At 39.3% G+C, this 17,993-nt stretch overlaps 1 protein-coding gene across 1 annotated transcript in view; it reads right to left on the reverse strand.

Moving 5' to 3' along the window:
* Positions 1 to 16,198, reverse strand: part of LOC117243073 — a 72,757-nt gene extending 56,559 nt beyond the window's left edge. The window contains exons 1-3 of the mRNA XM_033510256.1: positions 15,345 to 16,198; positions 11,230 to 11,267; positions 1,238 to 1,298 (exon numbers count right to left, since the gene is read on the reverse strand). Of these exons, the coding sequence (XP_033366147.1) occupies positions 1,238 to 1,298; positions 11,230 to 11,265 (97 nt within the window). The 5' untranslated portion in view covers positions 11,266 to 11,267; positions 15,345 to 16,198. The remainder of the gene's footprint in view (positions 1 to 1,237; positions 1,299 to 11,229; positions 11,268 to 15,344) is intronic.
* Between the last annotated feature and the right edge of the window lie 1,795 nt (positions 16,199 to 17,993).

Raw genomic sequence — 17,993 nt, forward strand, 5'->3', positions numbered from 1 at the left:
CGATGTTGAGGAGGAAATCGTATGGTTGTCTCTGTTTGTAATCGTCTGGTCGTCTCTGTTTGTAATCGTCATCTCGTTTCGTCTCGTTTATATCTCGTCTCAGCCTCTTTCTCTTCTCTCCGTGATCTTTCTCTGGTCGCCACATGAGAATGTAGGTCACACGACTGCGTTCACCTTCCACCGAAGCAATGTCTTCCGAGGAAGGTCGTTGCTCGTCTGGAAAGCCTCTCTTCTTGACCATTCTTTTCCCTTTCTTTCCATTATTACTCTACGTCAACGATTTCGATCGATAGATTCTTCGTAGCTCGATTAACTTGTATCGCCTAACTGTTACTATCGATGTATCGTGAATTACCAATAGGTAACACGAATTACCTATAGCAGCAGCTATAGCAGAGTAGAAAAGTTCTCGTTTCTGAATTTTTTGCCCACCCGTAACTCATTTTACGCGCGATCGCATATTTGACAACGTACACGTATATAATTAAATCGTAATTAATTAACGTCGCGCATTTTACGTATCTTACGTGGCTGAGGCCAAGATGAAGGAAACACGTATTCTCAAGTTCATTTCCATATCACAACATGTGAAAACATGCCATAAAGATATTTTCAACTTGCCCTTATAGAATCTAACAGTGGCTGCTATGAGTCCATCAGAAATAATTACACGCAATTATAAATTCAAGAAACGACAAAATCGACTTTCAGCGATGATGCAGCGATTGAGCCACTAATCGTTGCTATGATCCTTGACTACACGCGATCATATCGAATGATGGTATGCTTTTTCCAAGCGCAGATTAAAACGTCTCTCTAATTAGTCCGCTTATTCTCCGCCAACGGCTCGCCGGTAATTAGTCGCGAGCGTAATTAATTGAACATCTCGATCAATCAAGACGACGACCGCTCCCTGCCAGACTAATTAGACCTGTTCATAAACCGGTCATTGTTCGTGGAATCATTGTCATCGTCTACTGGCGCGTATTGTGCTCTTTAGAAAGTGCGTACGCACGCGTGGAAAGCATCTAACTATTTTTTTCTTTTTTTTTTTTATCTGATCGTTTGATTCAACAGGAAACGTTTTCCATGGGAGAGACAATTCACCGGCAGGTGGCCACCGATTCCACCATCAAGTCGACCAGAGGAGGTTCTCGGTTAATTGACCCTCCGTCTAATTAGTTATCGCTGCTACACTGACAATTAGAAAGCGCTACAGGCGTGTATAGGTACTCACATGTAGGCAGCTGCTCGGGTATTTGGGCCGCTTGTGTGGTGCTGTGCCTCGCTATTGTGATCTGAAAAAAAGAAGAGCGATGCTCGTTAGATTGTCCTTAGAGAATCGTTTGTCCCTATAGATAAGACGAACAAGGGATAGCGTGGGACGGCGATGATTAGACCGAAGATATTTTTGCATTTGTGGGAAATTTCGAAGATACAGAAATATACAGAATGTATAAAGTTGTTCGAAGATTTAAGAAAAGTCGAAAAAGTAGTTCTGTTAGTTCTCTTCTCGCGAAAGAAATGTTTCGTAAAGATCGGTATGCACGAATAAGATGATGCAAATTCGTGAGGAACGTTGAACATCTTTTTATCGAAGTGTAAGATCTCTTCTTTTGTTTGGCGAACAGTGGTTCTTTTTTTATTTACCAATGACAATATATCGAAAGATAGTACCTGTGATAACGTTAAACTCGTTTGGAAAGTTCGTAACGTTTCTGACAATCCATCTATCGAATAACGAAAACATTCAGATTCGGATAAATAATATTTCTAATTAATCATTAGGTGCAACAACTAAGGAAACGTTCACTGACTGATATAAGAAGCTTTGAGGACACGTACGATCAGTCATAAGAAAGGATCGATAGAGAAGGTTTCGATAATGACATATTCGAGAATCCAGTCCCGGATCAAAGATCGCGTCATCGACTGAAAAATCCTTGCGAAAATGTCAGGCTGAAACCATGATTCGCTCGACTCTCTCCGGTATTGCTCGAAGTGTGTATGAATCATGCGATTTCAGAGGCGCGTGGAAACGCGAGAGTCCGTTTCTCATCGATTAAACTTGATTATTAGCCACAAGGATCCGTGGAAAACGTGCCAATTGAACACATCCGATAATCTCACGCACAATGCTACATTTTTTCTCATCAATTAACCGTTTTTATTAGTACTGAATTTTAATTTGAAAGGTCTCTGTACTCGCACAGTCCTTGGCCAATCAATTAGAACCACTCGAAACGTTGAATTTTACATCGAATTAATTGCAATAACCGGATACTTTGTAAAAAGTTAGTACATTGATTAAATATTTTATTATTATTTAATCGTGCGATCTTTATATAATTGCTTGATCCCCATCCGATATATCTCACGCACAATGCTACTATTTTCTTCTCGTAATTAACCGTTTTTAGTACTCGTTAATTATATTTCAAGGGGTTACTCGCACAGTCCTTGTCAATATAATCAGTATGGTTGAGTCTCATTGATTCAAAGTGCTAATATAACTTATATGTAGATGTGCGATATCTTGTAGTTTCTACGTACATTTTCAATTTGTTTAAGTAATATAATCAGCTCATTGATTCCTAATATAACTTGCTAATATAAGTGCTAATGCGAGATGTATAATAATACTTGCCCCAGATATCTTGTAGTTTCTACGTACATTTTCAATTTGTTTCGAGTCTCGTTAATATAATCAGGATGGTTGAGTCTCATTGATTCAAAGTGCTAATATAACTTATATGTAATTGCGAGATGTATAATAATACTTGCCCCAGATATCTTGTAGTTTCTACGTACATTTTCAATTTGTTTCAAGTCTCGTTAATATAATCAGGATGGTTGAGTCTCATTGATTCAAAGTGCTAATATAACTTGCTAATATAAGTGCTAATATAACTTATATATAATTGCGAGATGTATAATAGTACTTGCCCCAAATAGCTAGTAGTTTCTACGTACATTTTCAATTTGTTTAAAGTCTCGTCAATATAATCAGTATGGTTGAGTCTCATTGATTCAAAGTGCTAATATAACTTATATATAATTGCGAGATGTATAATAGTACTTGCCCCAGATATCTTGTAGTTTCTACGTACATTTTCAATTTGTTTAAAGTCTCGTCAATATAATCAGGATGGTTGAGTCTCATTGATTCAAAGTGCTAGTATAACTTCAAAATCATAAACGATCGATTACTTTTGCAAGCAATCTCTAACGTAGCATATATCAGAAAATTTCATTATCAGCGTTCCTCGAGCGTGTCCTTCGAAATAGATTGCGTCGTAATCAAAATTGTTTAGCTCGGCAAATGATCGATAAGAAGAACAAGAAGCTCGATGGTTAATTCGAGCAGTAAAATCCGAGCTGTTGGCTCGTCGCGCAAGGTTGTAAATAAGACCTCTAAAGGCGACCATACGTGTACGTATATGGTAAGGCCAATTGGATAATGGAAAGGACGAACATTGTGTTGCAAGTCTGGATCGTTTCTAATTACCCTATCCGATAAAACATACCAACTCGTAACAGTATTTAAACGTTAGTTCTGTATAGTTACGTGCATCATAATTATATTTCATCCTGTCTTATCATTCGTGGGAGTTGTCAAACCATTCTATAGAAAATTAAACAATAATTAACAATCCATGAATAATTCAGTGTTTATGCAATTCATCATCCATAATTCATTCTTTTGAATTTGACGAATGCTTTATGAGGAATAATAGCTTAGAAAAATGTACAGTTTAAAGGAAACTTTAAAGGAAGAGGAGAGGGACACGTAATAGATGTTTAATATCGAACGATGTATGAATTTTAATAATCGACGACTAAAGAGAGGGGAGCGTTTGTTGAAAATTGTTGCAACGATAATTTAGAACCTTGATTCCTTAATAAAAGCCTTTCGAGAGAATTGATCGTTACGATAAATTGCTCGCAAAGCTGATCATTACAGCAGAGTTGGTATAACCGATGACCCAAGATGTTTATGCAATAACGGTGATCAAGACATTGATCATCTTGTTTAGCAATGCTCTCTTTTTACAACACGAAGAAACAAATTTATCTATTCTACATTCTGCTTCTTTGCCGTAATCTCCTTTCGATTGACTGGACAGATTCAAGTATATTCGATGGCTTCTTAAACCCAATTTCTCCAACTCAGTTTTCTTATTCTTCCGAGATTTGAAGGTTGCAATAATAATAATAATAAAAAAAAAAGAATAAAGAGAGGGAAGAAGGAGAAGTGCAAAAACTTGTCCACAGTGCAATAAACGTTCTCCGACGTGATGCGATGACGGTGAACGTAGCAAGGGCACTCGAGACACCTCTTACTCCCTCGACACACTTTTATCTTCCAATCCATGCCGATTTAGGTATCGACATTACGTAGTAGACTCGGACAACTACTGCTCTATGGATTAGGTGAGCGTGTAATTGTCGGAGTTGATCCAAGTTGCACCGTGTCGATGTAAGCGTTACGTCCAGCTCTTTTTCTTCTTGTATACCCGACGATGGTCCGATGTCTTCGTGGCAGATCCACGTAACCCTGAACTGGTTTTATTCGAGCAGTTGATCCACCGATAGTACTATTATATATCTACATTAGAATTCCATATTAGGATATAGAGACGAAGTAAATAAAATACAAATTGGTTCTTTGGATGGAAAGTGAGAGTTTGCGATACGTTTCTCACATCGAAAGTTATACCACACGAAAACGACATTAGAGAAATTGTCTAATAAACACCGACATCGGCGTTGTTAAATGCACTTATCGGTGTGCGCCGATGAAAGTGGTTCAGCGAGTCAGCGGCCATTTCGCATGTGTTTAAACATGCGTCGTAAATTCTAGGAAAGATACCAACGTACATGCGAAATGAAACGCGTTTCTTTCATACACGTTTGATCACATCTTCGATTCTTTGCCGATTTCTGCCAATGCTTCTTCTTTCGAAATATTACCGCTGGACGCTTACTATAGACCAGACGATATTAGGAGCATTTGCTCCCTGATCTGAAGAACTTCGAAGCGGATAAAATTTTGTAAATTTCACAAATTCAATCAGAGAATGAAAGACGCAGATTTATTTGAAAGACTGTCAATGTGCTTTAGAACGCGATTTACAGAAAATTTCTTCTTCCTTAATTTGTTGATAATTATCCATTGAACAAAATTTAACGAGTAGTATTACCCCGCCAAATTTAAACTTTAACGAAGCGACGTTTCATACGTGTCAATCTAATATGAATATGTAATTGACAGGTAAGGTACTTAATCTTCGAACACGATCTTTTACACCCCGCAATTATGTTCGTGTCAACTCGTCTCACGATAGGGTGTGTCAGAGAACGGAACTCGTGTTATGGTGGAGAAGGTTACTCTGCTATGGTTTCTATCGGATAGTAAAACTGCAAGTGCCATATACGGATACGCGGAGTCGCATGCAGACGCCTCGTTCATACAACGCCGTCAGTTAAACACTCGCGTTCGTGTTTGATCCAATTACACATAATCGCAAGGATGCAGCGCGAAATGCAGTTTCGTAAAAAAATCCGCCTCGAGGCTGATGTCGATCGATGGGCGTACAAAGCTCAGATCTATATCCACGCGAACGTTTATCTCTCAAGGATGAGACTTTGAAATACGATCCGTGTAACCTCGCAGTAATACAAAGTATAATAATTGTAACTATAGTTTACCGGCATGAACATCTTCCAAAGTACACGTACGACTTTGGTAGAAAAATGATGGAAATGCGCAAGTTATTTCAAGGTCGTTCTGGGATTATTTGCATAAAGCAGTGTCTCTCAAGCCTTATCTCAACTTGTCTGTACATAGAGATCATCGCCTTTTTACCTTTACGACCATTACGTGTTTAACAAGCCATGGTAAACTCATTAGAAATAATTCTAACTTAATATCTAATCAGTTGCAAAAATCTTAGTCTAAGAATAATTACAGCGATCGATGATCCAATTTAGTAGCTCAATGGTTTGAAGAACGGAATTGTATGTTCTTGTAGAATTTGATTCTCCACGGATACAGTTTTCTTTCTTGCGAATTTCCACCGCATCAACGTGCAAGTTTTATTTTCTTCCTGACGAACTTATTTCTTGACCCTTGCGGTGTCTTCACGCTACAAGCATACTTCTTCAATTATTCTTGCGATCATTTCCTACGTATATTTAAAGTTCATCGGTACGAAACTCCCAATTATTTTAATTATTCAAATTCCTGAGCCACCGTTGTTATACCTCGACGTACCTCGAGCCAGTACTAGCTGTTTGCAAGTTGTTTTACGACTCCTGAGGAATCCGGATTGAGAACCCAGAGAACAGAGTCTTATTTTCTGTTTATTCTTGGACTCAAAGTCCTGGGATGTTGGTTTCACGGTAAAAGGAGGATTTCTCCTGTCCTTTGAATAGCAAGCAAATATTCTATATCACGTGAGCGTCGGAAACAATTTTACAGCATAATTGAGCACAATTGCTCTCGTCACACGACGTGAAATCTTTCTCTTCGCTCTTATGGTTAAATAATGGTAAATAATCGTTCTCAGATGTGGCCGTTAACCGCGAGATCTTGTAACTAACATTTTCAACGCTGATTTAACGGGAACGTTCGATCCTGTAAGAAACGCGTATCAAGGGACAACAAAATATTATCGTACACTCCAATCGACCCTAAGCAAGCAAGTTATCAAGCGAATCAATGGATAATCGGATCGACGTAGTCGCAGATGTAGCGTAGGTCGAGATCTCCTTGAAAACGCCTCCCAGCGTACGATCCTGCTGGCATAACGCAAGTTACATTACTCATTCGCTTCTACTCGATCGTTGTATCTCTATAAGTATCTAAATGACGTCATCGTTGCACGCTTTTCGCTGAAATACGTTGCGATCTTTATCGACAGGACTGGTTTTCCCGCAGACTCCTTTATTTCGAGATAAGGCAGGATCGTATATTTATTTGAACTCATCAGGGGACAAACGATTCATATAAGAGTATAATGTACTGTAATTTTTCGTTCGTACAGTCGTTCACGAAAGTATCGCAACACTTATAGGAACTTTGTCGCGGACATATCAAGCGTGTTATATAAAACATTAAAAAATTTCATGCAATTTGTAATCCATTGAGAAAACAATGAATAGCTACTACCGTCACTGTGGTAGGTTCTCGACAAATCTGAGAAAATTTGTCAACATTTATCGAAGCGTCTCTGCTACCTTAAACAATTTCAATGTTTGTGAAAGATCTTTCAGAAGAAAATGCCAATTCTGCTTTGGAAATACAAATGAAAGAATGAAAGGGAGAGTCAGTCTATGTTAATAAATTCCTCAACGTGTAAATTGATAATAAGAAACGTAGAATTATATAGATTCTTTTGCTTGTTTGAAAGATTCGCGTCGAATTATATAAAGTTGACAAAGCGAAATTATCTGGTATACGCGTACATCGGCCGAAAGGTAAATTCTCCTTAATTGCGTCAATTCTGTCGGTACAATTGCACCAAGTATTTTCGAAACAATCGGGAAGCTACGAAACACGACCAACGAAATCAGATTTAAGATACTAAATGAGCATTGTTGAAGGTGACGTGCGAGTGGCAGAAAAAAAAGCTTGAAAGTGGCCGATGTTGCGTGGGTGTAGCCAGAGATTGCAGGCTCTCCGTGAAATTTCGTATTTCAAAAGGAACACCCACGCTCTCTTCTTTGACACGTCCATCGCTCGTCGAGATAATCATTCCGAATTTGGATATTCAAATTTCCTGATTAGATTCATTTAGAAATTTGTTTCGCTTCCAACTGAACGCCCTTGTCCGACGAACGTTACGCAGAACGATAGTATTCGACAAATCAGTGAAAAATCATTTACGCAATCCTCGTTCTAAACTTGGTCGCGTCACTGACGACTTTCTCTCGGTCTAAAACAAACGTGATTTTCTATTGACCGTTCGTGCGATAACGTTCCCTCTAGCGTGTGTCCATAAACAGAGAAATCCAATTGCTTTATCCTGCCGATTAGCCTGATTCATTGTCCACTAGCATCTTTAGTTTTTGCATTACGTGAAATCACGTGCACTATTATAAAAAATATTATAAGCAAACATAAAAATAAATTCCGTTTTTAGTGATAGGAATGGTAAAAATAATTCTACTACGAATAACGTCGACACGAGTTTTCCATGCGTCTTACTTCAGTACAAAATACGTATGTTTATTCGTTATACATTCAACGTTCGTTAAATTAGAAACCTACGATACTTGGATTTCCTATGGTAAAGGAATTATTTCGATGAATTTCGATGTGCAACAGAATAATACTTACGGTATCAAATTTTATAGAATCTATATAAATTTTATTATCTATCATCCATCTATATGTCTATTTTATTACAGACAAATTTTATGCGGATGTTAAATTTAATTAAATCCACTTTTTTCAATCAGTCAGATTTATAACGCGGTGCAAAATTTATTATTCTTTGCGTTCACGGTAAAATGGAATTATAAAATAAACAGGGTCTCGTCCTAACTGCTTCGAGTAGTACACGAACATAAATTATTTTCTAAACAGTGCCGAAAGTTCACATTCCGTCTTCCTCTTTCTTGGTACGTGTGAACTGCCGGCAAGGGAGCGTTTAGAGGCTCACTTCCGGTATCGGTTCTCCTATCGACTTCACAGTGAAACGTCTGTGAAAACGAGCTGCACGGACCTCTGCGAGATCATGCGCCGATATTTAAAAGAACAGCAAGTAAAAGTGGGCGTGGCTGTTTCTCCAGCGATCGTACCTCTTTCTCTCGCATACAGAACATTCGTGCAAATATTTGCATAGCGCTGTTCGAATAACTTTGAAAATTCAGTCTCCGCATGGCGCGATTTTTATGCAGCAACGCGCTCCATAGGTTTTCTCTTCTTCCTTTTCCCTCCATTTTATTGCTTCCTGTTAAACGTGAAACTTTCTTGGCTTTTTTCCTTCGGATTGTCCTTTCGGATATTTTAAGATCTGTGTTCTTCGTGTTGTACACATATTTGGCGGCTTGTTTGCACTAGCGCTGATCAGCCAGTTAGAAATTTCAGTGTATTCTTCTGGAGTGTGCTCGGTGTTCCGTAAACGTTTGCATCTGCTCGAGAGTTTTGCTACTTTTTCGTGCGAACCCGATCCAAAGTTCTTCTCTACGCATGCAAATGTTTATCGAGATCTCGCAAGCAGTTGAACATCGTGCGAGTTTACGCATCCACTTGGAAATTCGCATTTCCTGTGTGACGATGATTTCTTCGCGATCACCTACACGCTTTCTTCTCACAAACTTGCAATTTCTACTAAGATCGAGGTTTTTCTTTATGCGAACGTTTGTACGTTCACTTTTCAAATCGGTGACCATTTCAAAGTGGAAAAATAAAACTATACTTGCGCGTCGACGTTATTTCATTTGGTCGTACACTATCGATCAAAAGTATACGGACGCTTGTTGGTCGAATGCAATTCACAAGATCACAAAAATTTATAAAACCACGAACATTTGCGAAATTTGTAATTCACAAAATTACAAGTCCAGACAATTGCAATGGCTTTGCCATTCGTTAGAGTAGAATATTATGAAATATTATGACACGATAGAATTTATTCTGGAAAGTTAATACGCAATTAAAAAATTCATATCTGTAAGGATCAAACGGTGTATACGATTTCTTGAAACGTATAAAGGAACATTACAGCATAGGTATATGATTCCTTTTTTTTAGCAAGTTTAGTAAGTTTTATACGTCCACTTCCGAGAATCCTGAGGTTCTAATCAGTGTAATTCCTAGATTCCAGGCTATTTGTCGATTATTAAACGTTGCACAGGCCCATAATTGCAACCTTTGAATGAGTTAACGACATCAATTCCACAGTTCTTTGTCGAGAGAACGTCGCTTCATTTTGCGAGGATGTTTACTATGATTATCATAAAAAGAGCAAGTATCTACTCAAATTATCTTGTGCAGCCTTCATTTCGCTGAATAGCTCGTGCAACAGGAAAGTTTGTAACGCTTGTTAAACACGTTTCAAACAAAAACTGTATCATTGCAATCAATACGATATACTAGTGATTCGTTTGAGTAAATTCGTGCTCCATAAAAAGAGGAAAATTTATTGTATCATTGGACTAATGCAACACAGCTTTCACAACCAATAGAAAAGATTATTCTTGCATTGACTAATCACTGAAATCTCACTAATGGTCAGAGCGGGGATATTTTTCCAAGTTCAGATCTTTACAAACAGAACTGAAAAAAATGGGATCCGAGTAGAAATCTCTTTTTTATACGTTACGTGTATTCCATATCTTTTAGTTTACTTTTACACCTTTCAATTTCCCATTGACGCATCAAATCTACAAGTTCTGCGAATGATATCAGTTCAATTAAGGTCCCAAGGATAAATTTGCGAATCTCACATCCGATCTTTTCAAATTGTATCCCAATCTCCATCGAATGTAAAGCTGTGAACGAGGTAAAATTATTTAAAGAGACTCGAAGAGCTGGTACATGATAGCGTCGTTTCGCTGGATTGCTGCACTTTAAATTAACTTGGAGGTGAAAAATTGCAGGGCATAAAAAATATTGCAGCCGTCTCGACACAGTTTTCCTGACAGTCGGTTTAGCGGCACGTTGTACCAACAAAGGATTACATAATTCCCCACATTCCTGGCCAACATACTACGCTCTCCAGTCATGCTCGTTTTTCGTACGACGTGATACTAGAGAAAGTATCATACACGTACTTGTTATTTACCATCGAAATTGAAATCGAAATTCAGCGAAAATCGAGAGGCGAAAATTTCGAATTGGGCGGTCCAGCTGTTTCACACGCTGAAGAATCGTATCGAAGTTTGTAATATTTTCGTATTGCATCATTGGTTACGCTTGTGTATACGTTTCGTGTAGTTCAAAGAGTATCTTTCATCATTTAAATTAATCCTTAATGATAATTAACACTGATAAACAAACTAAAGCTGAAAAGTAAATTTCATTACACTTTACTTTTGATATTTTGCAAATTTTTGTATCTATGTTTATCCTTGTCCATCTGTATACATCTGTGCTGGACATAAATGCGTAAACATCGTGGGTATGTTTAGGAATCTAAAGAATCAAGGTTGTGCAATTGATACGAAATACGTGTTAGGGTATCTTGAGATTGTCAGAAGACTTTTTCATTTACTTACCAATAAAAATGCCAGTGCGATCCCCCGCCAGTCCATGGCTAAAATAAAAGAGAAAGTCTTATTAATAACTGGGTCGAACTCCCATGAGTACGATCGACCGTGCAAACGTCTCTCGCGCGAGAACACTTGCAACAAAACACGAAAAATCACACGGCGACCGGTCTATCTTCTTACTTAATACATCCACTCGATGTTCTTTGTACATCTATCCAGTTAAACGTCTCTGCTCACGACCTAACAAACTTCGATTCGCTAACTGTACACTAAACAGGCTACGTAACGAGGTTCTCGATGCCAAAAAAAATCCTCCTCCATTCGCACATTCCAAAGATCCATGAGATATCGTCGAGACCTTCTCGTCGATGTTCCACGGAATCATAAATCAAGCAACGCGACACGCCTCAAGGTTTGTAAGATTCGCAGACACAAGAAACTCGTCTCCATCTTGCCGCGTGCTGACATGGAGAACATAGAGAGAGAAAGAGAGAGAGAGAGAAAAGGGAGGGAAAATGGGAGAAAAATTGGAAGGGTCGAAGGGTTTGATTTTGATGTAGGGAAAACGTTTTCGAGCTGGTTAGTAGAGCTGTGTCGAGAAAGCGACGCGGTGTTTCGCGGAGGTGGCCGAACATAACGCAACGTTCACTTTTTCGAGCAACAAGAGAGGCCGGTGCACGGAACAGGAACGACCTCGAACACACTGGACCACCGTGCTTGACCGTAGCCCTTCCACGCGGACGCCATTTTCACCGCACCACGACCCCTTTATGTTTTTCGATCGAACATGACGCGACGTCGCGACGACACGAACCGCGCGATTTTACGAGGCTGGTCGATCGACATCCCGCGAGGTTCTGCCACCTTCTTTCCACCTTTTCTCGTCGCGGCCAGGAAAGTCAGGCTCGTGCCTCGCGATTTGATGCACTTGGGAACCCAGGGCCGTAACATACTCTACCTTTCACTTTCTCTTCGTCACGTGGAAATTCGTTTCTTCCAACCTTTTCGTTGGTCGCGTTTGAAAAATCCGTTACCGACAAACAGAATCGCGAGGAACTCGCGAAAGTAATCGACCACTTGTACACGTTTTTCTATGAAATTTCATTAGCAGCGTAACGAGAACTGACTATCGCAATCATATCGGTCAAGTTTCAAACAGATGTGAATATTTATACAGAAATTACGGGGGATTGTACTTCCCAGAGATCACAAAGATAATTAAACAGTCCGTTGTATATCGACACGTACTTGTAATTGTAATATTTATTGCTATATACAGGGTAGGTGGTAACTGGCGGTACAAGCGGAAAGGGGGTGATTCTACGCGAAAAAGGAAGTCGAAAATATAGAATAAAAATTTCTCGTTCGAGGCTTTGTTTTCGAGAAAATCGACTTTGAATTTTCGGTCGGTACGCGTGCACTTTATCGCGTCTCGTTATAACGGATCTCACTGTACATCGTTGTCTCGATTGACGTTATTTTTTTAATTTTTTAAATTTGTATTCTATACTTTCGACTTCTTTTTTCGCGTAGAATCACCCCCTTTTCGCTTGTACCGCCAATTATCAACCACCCTGTATATGTCTGCAGTAAGTATCTTGCAATTTCTGTATACGTGGATTTTCATTTTCTGATTGCTTTCAAATTTTATCGATGCGATATATCGCTAATGAAATTTTAAGTGTGACGTTTTTCTCTATTTTTAAAAAGTTTATCTAGTACACATAATGGGAATAGATAAGACAAAAGATAGAGAATTTCATTTAATTTTATTGCGAGCATAGCGAAAAGAGTGTACGGCTGTCGAAGCAGATCGCACGTCATGACATACCGTGCGTTGAAGTCACCGGTGACTTGTCTCGCATAAGGCCGATATAGTCACAATACGTATGCGCTCGCGCTGTTACGAAAGCCCAAGATTTACAAGTAAAACAATAGTCATATGAACAACGCTCTATGCAATAATCCGGAAGACGATTTTTCATAAAAGAGACGAGCTTCAAAACCGCTGGCAGGAATGACGTAAGATTGGAAAACTTTCTGCAGAAACGACGTATAACTTGGTGTTAAATGAACAGATAGCGAGTTTATTTTCGACGTAATTAAACGATCGAATCGTTGTCAAGCCTCTCTTTAAAATCTCTTGTCAACCGTATCGTTTGTTAGCTCCTATCGATCGTAAGATGAAAAGTCGACGAAGACAAACGAATGCCGTACTAATTCTATTTTAATCTTCGCCGATACAAACATAGTCTATTTGTAACGGAAGTGATACGACACGATAAAAGACTGAAAATAAGTAAAGAAGGAATCCAAATGACTACATGACTCGTGTTTTCCTATCAACGGGTTAAGATCCACTATCATTAGCAATTCAAACGAGGCTAACATTAAACAACTAGTCCTACGTAGCCTATTCTTAAAAAGTTCAGCCTTTTTAATACCACAACTTTTTAATACTTCTACCTTTTGCTCAAACTTGTACAAATATTTTTAGATCGATAATTCAAGCCAATCGGCCTTTTTCTGCGTATCGGTCGCGATCGATATAATTAATACGCGTCGGTTGTCGAGATGCTGGATGAAAATCGTTGAGTGCGTGAGCGTAGACGATCCTTGGCGCCTGCATATTTGGTCACCAGTGCCACCTACGAGGATGAACAAGCGTCCCGAGCCTTGTACTCGTTTTCGCGTAGTCGCGTTGCATAACGCCGTTTCATTAAACCGACTATGAAGTCCACGTTATACCCATTCAGCCGTTGGCTGTGTGCCCCTCCATTTTCCATGCGTGTCTCCGCAACGTGCTCGGGAAAGGAAACGGTTGCTTCCACGCTGTTCGCACAGCTGTCAGCCGCTCTCGCGTTACACCCCTCTAGCCATCCATTTTTTTTCAAATGTACCCACACTCGCTCGGTTATTCCGAAACGATATTAGGCGTCGAACTCGAAATCGCGATTGTACACGAGACTGCGTTTTCAACGAAATACCAGAACCACCGACTACCAGCCGGATGTAGATTTTTGAAACGTTGTGCCTCGTACGCAACGAACTGCGACGATCAGGGTATTTAAGACGCTTGAGAACCGAACTAATTTCAGGCCAGCTTCGGATTGTCCGCTTTTTTCCACGAATTAAATAATATACCTTTCACGGCGTTAGCGTGCACGGTCAGCGTAGTCATTGGCCTTTGAGATTGCTATGAAAAATTGAACGTACGCGTTCTCGGTGTCTGACACCGGAAATCCAAGAAATCCTGCCGATAAAGAAACGCGTATTTATTTTTTAAGTTTTGAATTTTTCACCCTTTCGTGAATTCCACGGGGGGGGGGGGGAGTGAAATAGACTTTGATACGATATGTATCGAGCAGTTAAACGTGGCGAGAATTTTGAAACTTTTTTTGATATGGAAAAATCAAAGTTACGGGAATTGATTTATCGCGAGGGAAATAGAACGAAAGAGATAAATGACAAATAAACGTTCGACGAAATCATTGTGAAACGTGCGTGCTCGCTTTCGACGACCTTGAGAATGGAGAACAACTTAAAACGCGAATCCACAAAGAACGCGTTGTTGGTGACGCAACCAGCGAATTTTAGTCTCGTTGTTATTTTTCTATCGTCTTGACGGTAATTTCAACGAGAACTCGTTCTAGACGGCTTCTGCGCCCTTGAATATCCGCCAACGTGGTCTTCGTAGAGTCTCTCCACGCAGCGAGATATTGCGCCATCTTGGTGTCACCACGATTAAAAACGTAAAACTCGAAGAGACGTTTAACAGGACTTTATCTTTGCATCTCCATGTTGTTAGATACATCTGACATAATAAATCCATTAAACGAATCCAGTTAACGAATCGAGTAAACGATGAAAGATTTATTTTCGCTAATCGTCCGATATATGTACGTTTCCCTGTGCTTCCACTCCATTAATCACTTGGACCGATATTTTTATTTTACAACGCTTGAAACTATCCCGCAAGCATTAATTATCAAGATATCGAGAAAACTGTCGATATTGAATAGCACAGGGAATAAAAGAAGAGCTTACGATACAGCAACATATAGATCAATATCAACTGGCGTGGAACGTCGAATACGTAGATATTTATTAAAATATCTCACCTGTCGGATCACCGGTCTGTCTCCCAAAATATCCAATTATCAGCGATGTCGCGATATCCAGTCGTTTCTGTCTTCTTGGGGAAAAACAAGGGAACGACGACGAATCTTTTTCACTGTTCTTACGAAACAACGAATCGAACGCAAACGAAAACGGAATAAAAGAAACGAAATGTCATGAAGAGCAGGATGGCGGAAATCACTTTTCAAGGAGCACCGAAGTTCGTCGAAATCACCAGTTCGATCTGCCTCGTGGATCCGGCTCGTTCATCATCAACACTTCCGGTAGCACACGAGACTCGTCGGAGAGCGTCGAAAACGCGTTCTCGCCGGCCATAAAGTCCACCTCGCGCACGTCGACATCCCCAAATCGTGACTGATCCCTCGATGACGATTCTTCTCGCTCATTTACGAGACTCCGAGTCTCGACGATTCGTTCTATCTAGTCAGGGGAGAGTCGATCGTTATCGCGCTCCCGTATCGTCAACTTCAACCCTATCTTCGCGAACGATACTATGATTCGCGTAACTTTTATGCCAAAGCAGAGCCAGATGCCCTCGCGAATATTCTTCGTCGAATGGGATTTTCAAATTGACCGAGTTCTCTAGGGTTTCTGCTCGTTTTATTATCATCGATTCCACGTTGTCGTTCCCCGCGATAGATCGACCTCCCCCGAGGATGTTCCCATACTCTGGCAGAAATTCTTTTCATGTGTTTAAATTATCGGCACTGCACCACACACCTACCGGCGGTTCGTTGCTCTGGAAAGAAGCAGTCGAGCATGAAGAGAGCCGAGCAACAGACAAATCCTCTGCGATCGACGCGAGGCTCGAGACTGCACTGCTCTTCGTCCTCACGGTCCCTGTTACCTCTGTGTTCCCCTCACACAGCTCGAACAGGGAACCGTGCTGAGGTGAGAGAGGGAGAGCCACGAAGAGAAGCAACGAACACCGCTTCAAAGTACAACGAACAGAGACAGAAAGTTTCATTCGTGGTGGGAAAAAAATAACGATAAAGAAAATAAGTTTCGAGGAACTCTTGAGTCTTAAAGGAAGGAAATAACACGATTCGATTAAATAATGAAAATGAAGAGGAATATCTGACGCGATGTTGTCCTGCGTGTGTGTGTGTGTGTGTGTGGAAGAAAGGATCGAAGAGAGATACGAGGGAATGAACGTTGGCATGACGAAGAAAAAGGACTTGCAATGATCTACGGAATATTTGAACGATCGACCGATAGGGCGCGACACCGAAGCATTTGTCTTTGTCTCTGGATCCCTGAACGATGGATCGCTCTGTGAATTAAAGTTTGGTATTTTTGGACGTTACGTATCCGTTATTCGCTTACAATTTTATTTCCAGGATTTAAACATATTCCATGCTACTTCTATAGTATCTCTTTCTTTTATTCAAACTTGAGGATTTCAAGTCTGGAAATGTATAAGGTAGAAAATTTGAATGGAACAGGCTTTGACGTTTTTCTTTATTTTTAAAAAGTTTCTTTGAGCTTTGAAAATATAGCAGAATATTTTTATCATGACGAATATTCGCCAACTATAACTGGCTGTAAGGTACTTTCGAAGTAGGGGTAGAAGAAGTTGAAACGAAAGAAAGAAAATGTCCGAGCGTGTAGAGATGAGAAGGATAGACTGTGCTTACATCATCGCCCGGGTTAGATGCTGTACCACTGCTTCTCTCAGGGGTGTAGAGGAATTTTGCAACTTTTCTACATTCAAACTACATGTAACGTCGCTCCTGCGCGTTCTATACTTCAAACAAAATTGTGAATCCTAATCAAATTTATGTAAATGCATGTTAACTTTCTGAAGAAATAGCAATATATTTCAATTATTCTAAGAATTATCATTAAGTATACTTCAATCATTGATTTTAATTCGTTTTCTTTTATCTTGGTACTCGAAATAAATTTTTAACTTGTAATTCAATTCAAATTGCATTAAATTTCACATTTGTTAATTATAATAAAACGATGAATACTTATAATAAGGGTTTATGAATAGAAATATATTAATAAAACATAATAGTAAGATAATACTTTGATAATTTGAATAGTTTGAAAATTTCTAGAAAATTTTAGATTACTTTATCGAATCTTTTCCTAAAACACTTTGTGCTGTTTTTATATTTTACGAGCACACATTAAAAGATGCAACGATGAATATAGGAATTATATTTTATATGCAATAAAAGAAGAGGATACCGAATAAACCTATCACACAATGCAGGTTTAGTAGTGTTTCGAACTTGAAAGCTCTAGAATCCTCTTACCATTTTAACGTCATTTTCAATGTTATCGATTCAGCGTAGACTGAGGAATGACATGTACCTACATATGTACATATCTGTGCTTCCTTCCATACCTATGTCCGATTATTATGCAAACTACACCTGCAGGCATTCTCTCTTCTTTGTTTTATATCCAAATAGTTATATTTCGCTGATCTGGCATTAAAAACTATTTGTATGTTATTCGAATTCGAAATTAAAAAATGTGCACGTATTCCGCGAGTGTGACGATTGTAGTTCACGAACGTTTTAACTCGAGTCGTAATCGCAATGCGTACCTCTTTCCTGTGGAATGATTTGGGTAATTGATATTGTTATATAGAAATTATTCCTTGAGGAGCAATA

Source organism: Bombus vosnesenskii, unplaced genomic scaffold (genome assembly GCF_011952255.1).
Source record: "Bombus vosnesenskii isolate JDL3184/JDL3185 unplaced genomic scaffold, Bvos_JDL3184-5_v1.1 scf7180000013265, whole genome shotgun sequence".
NCBI classification, from domain to species: Eukaryota; Metazoa; Arthropoda; class Insecta; order Hymenoptera; family Apidae; genus Bombus; species Bombus vosnesenskii.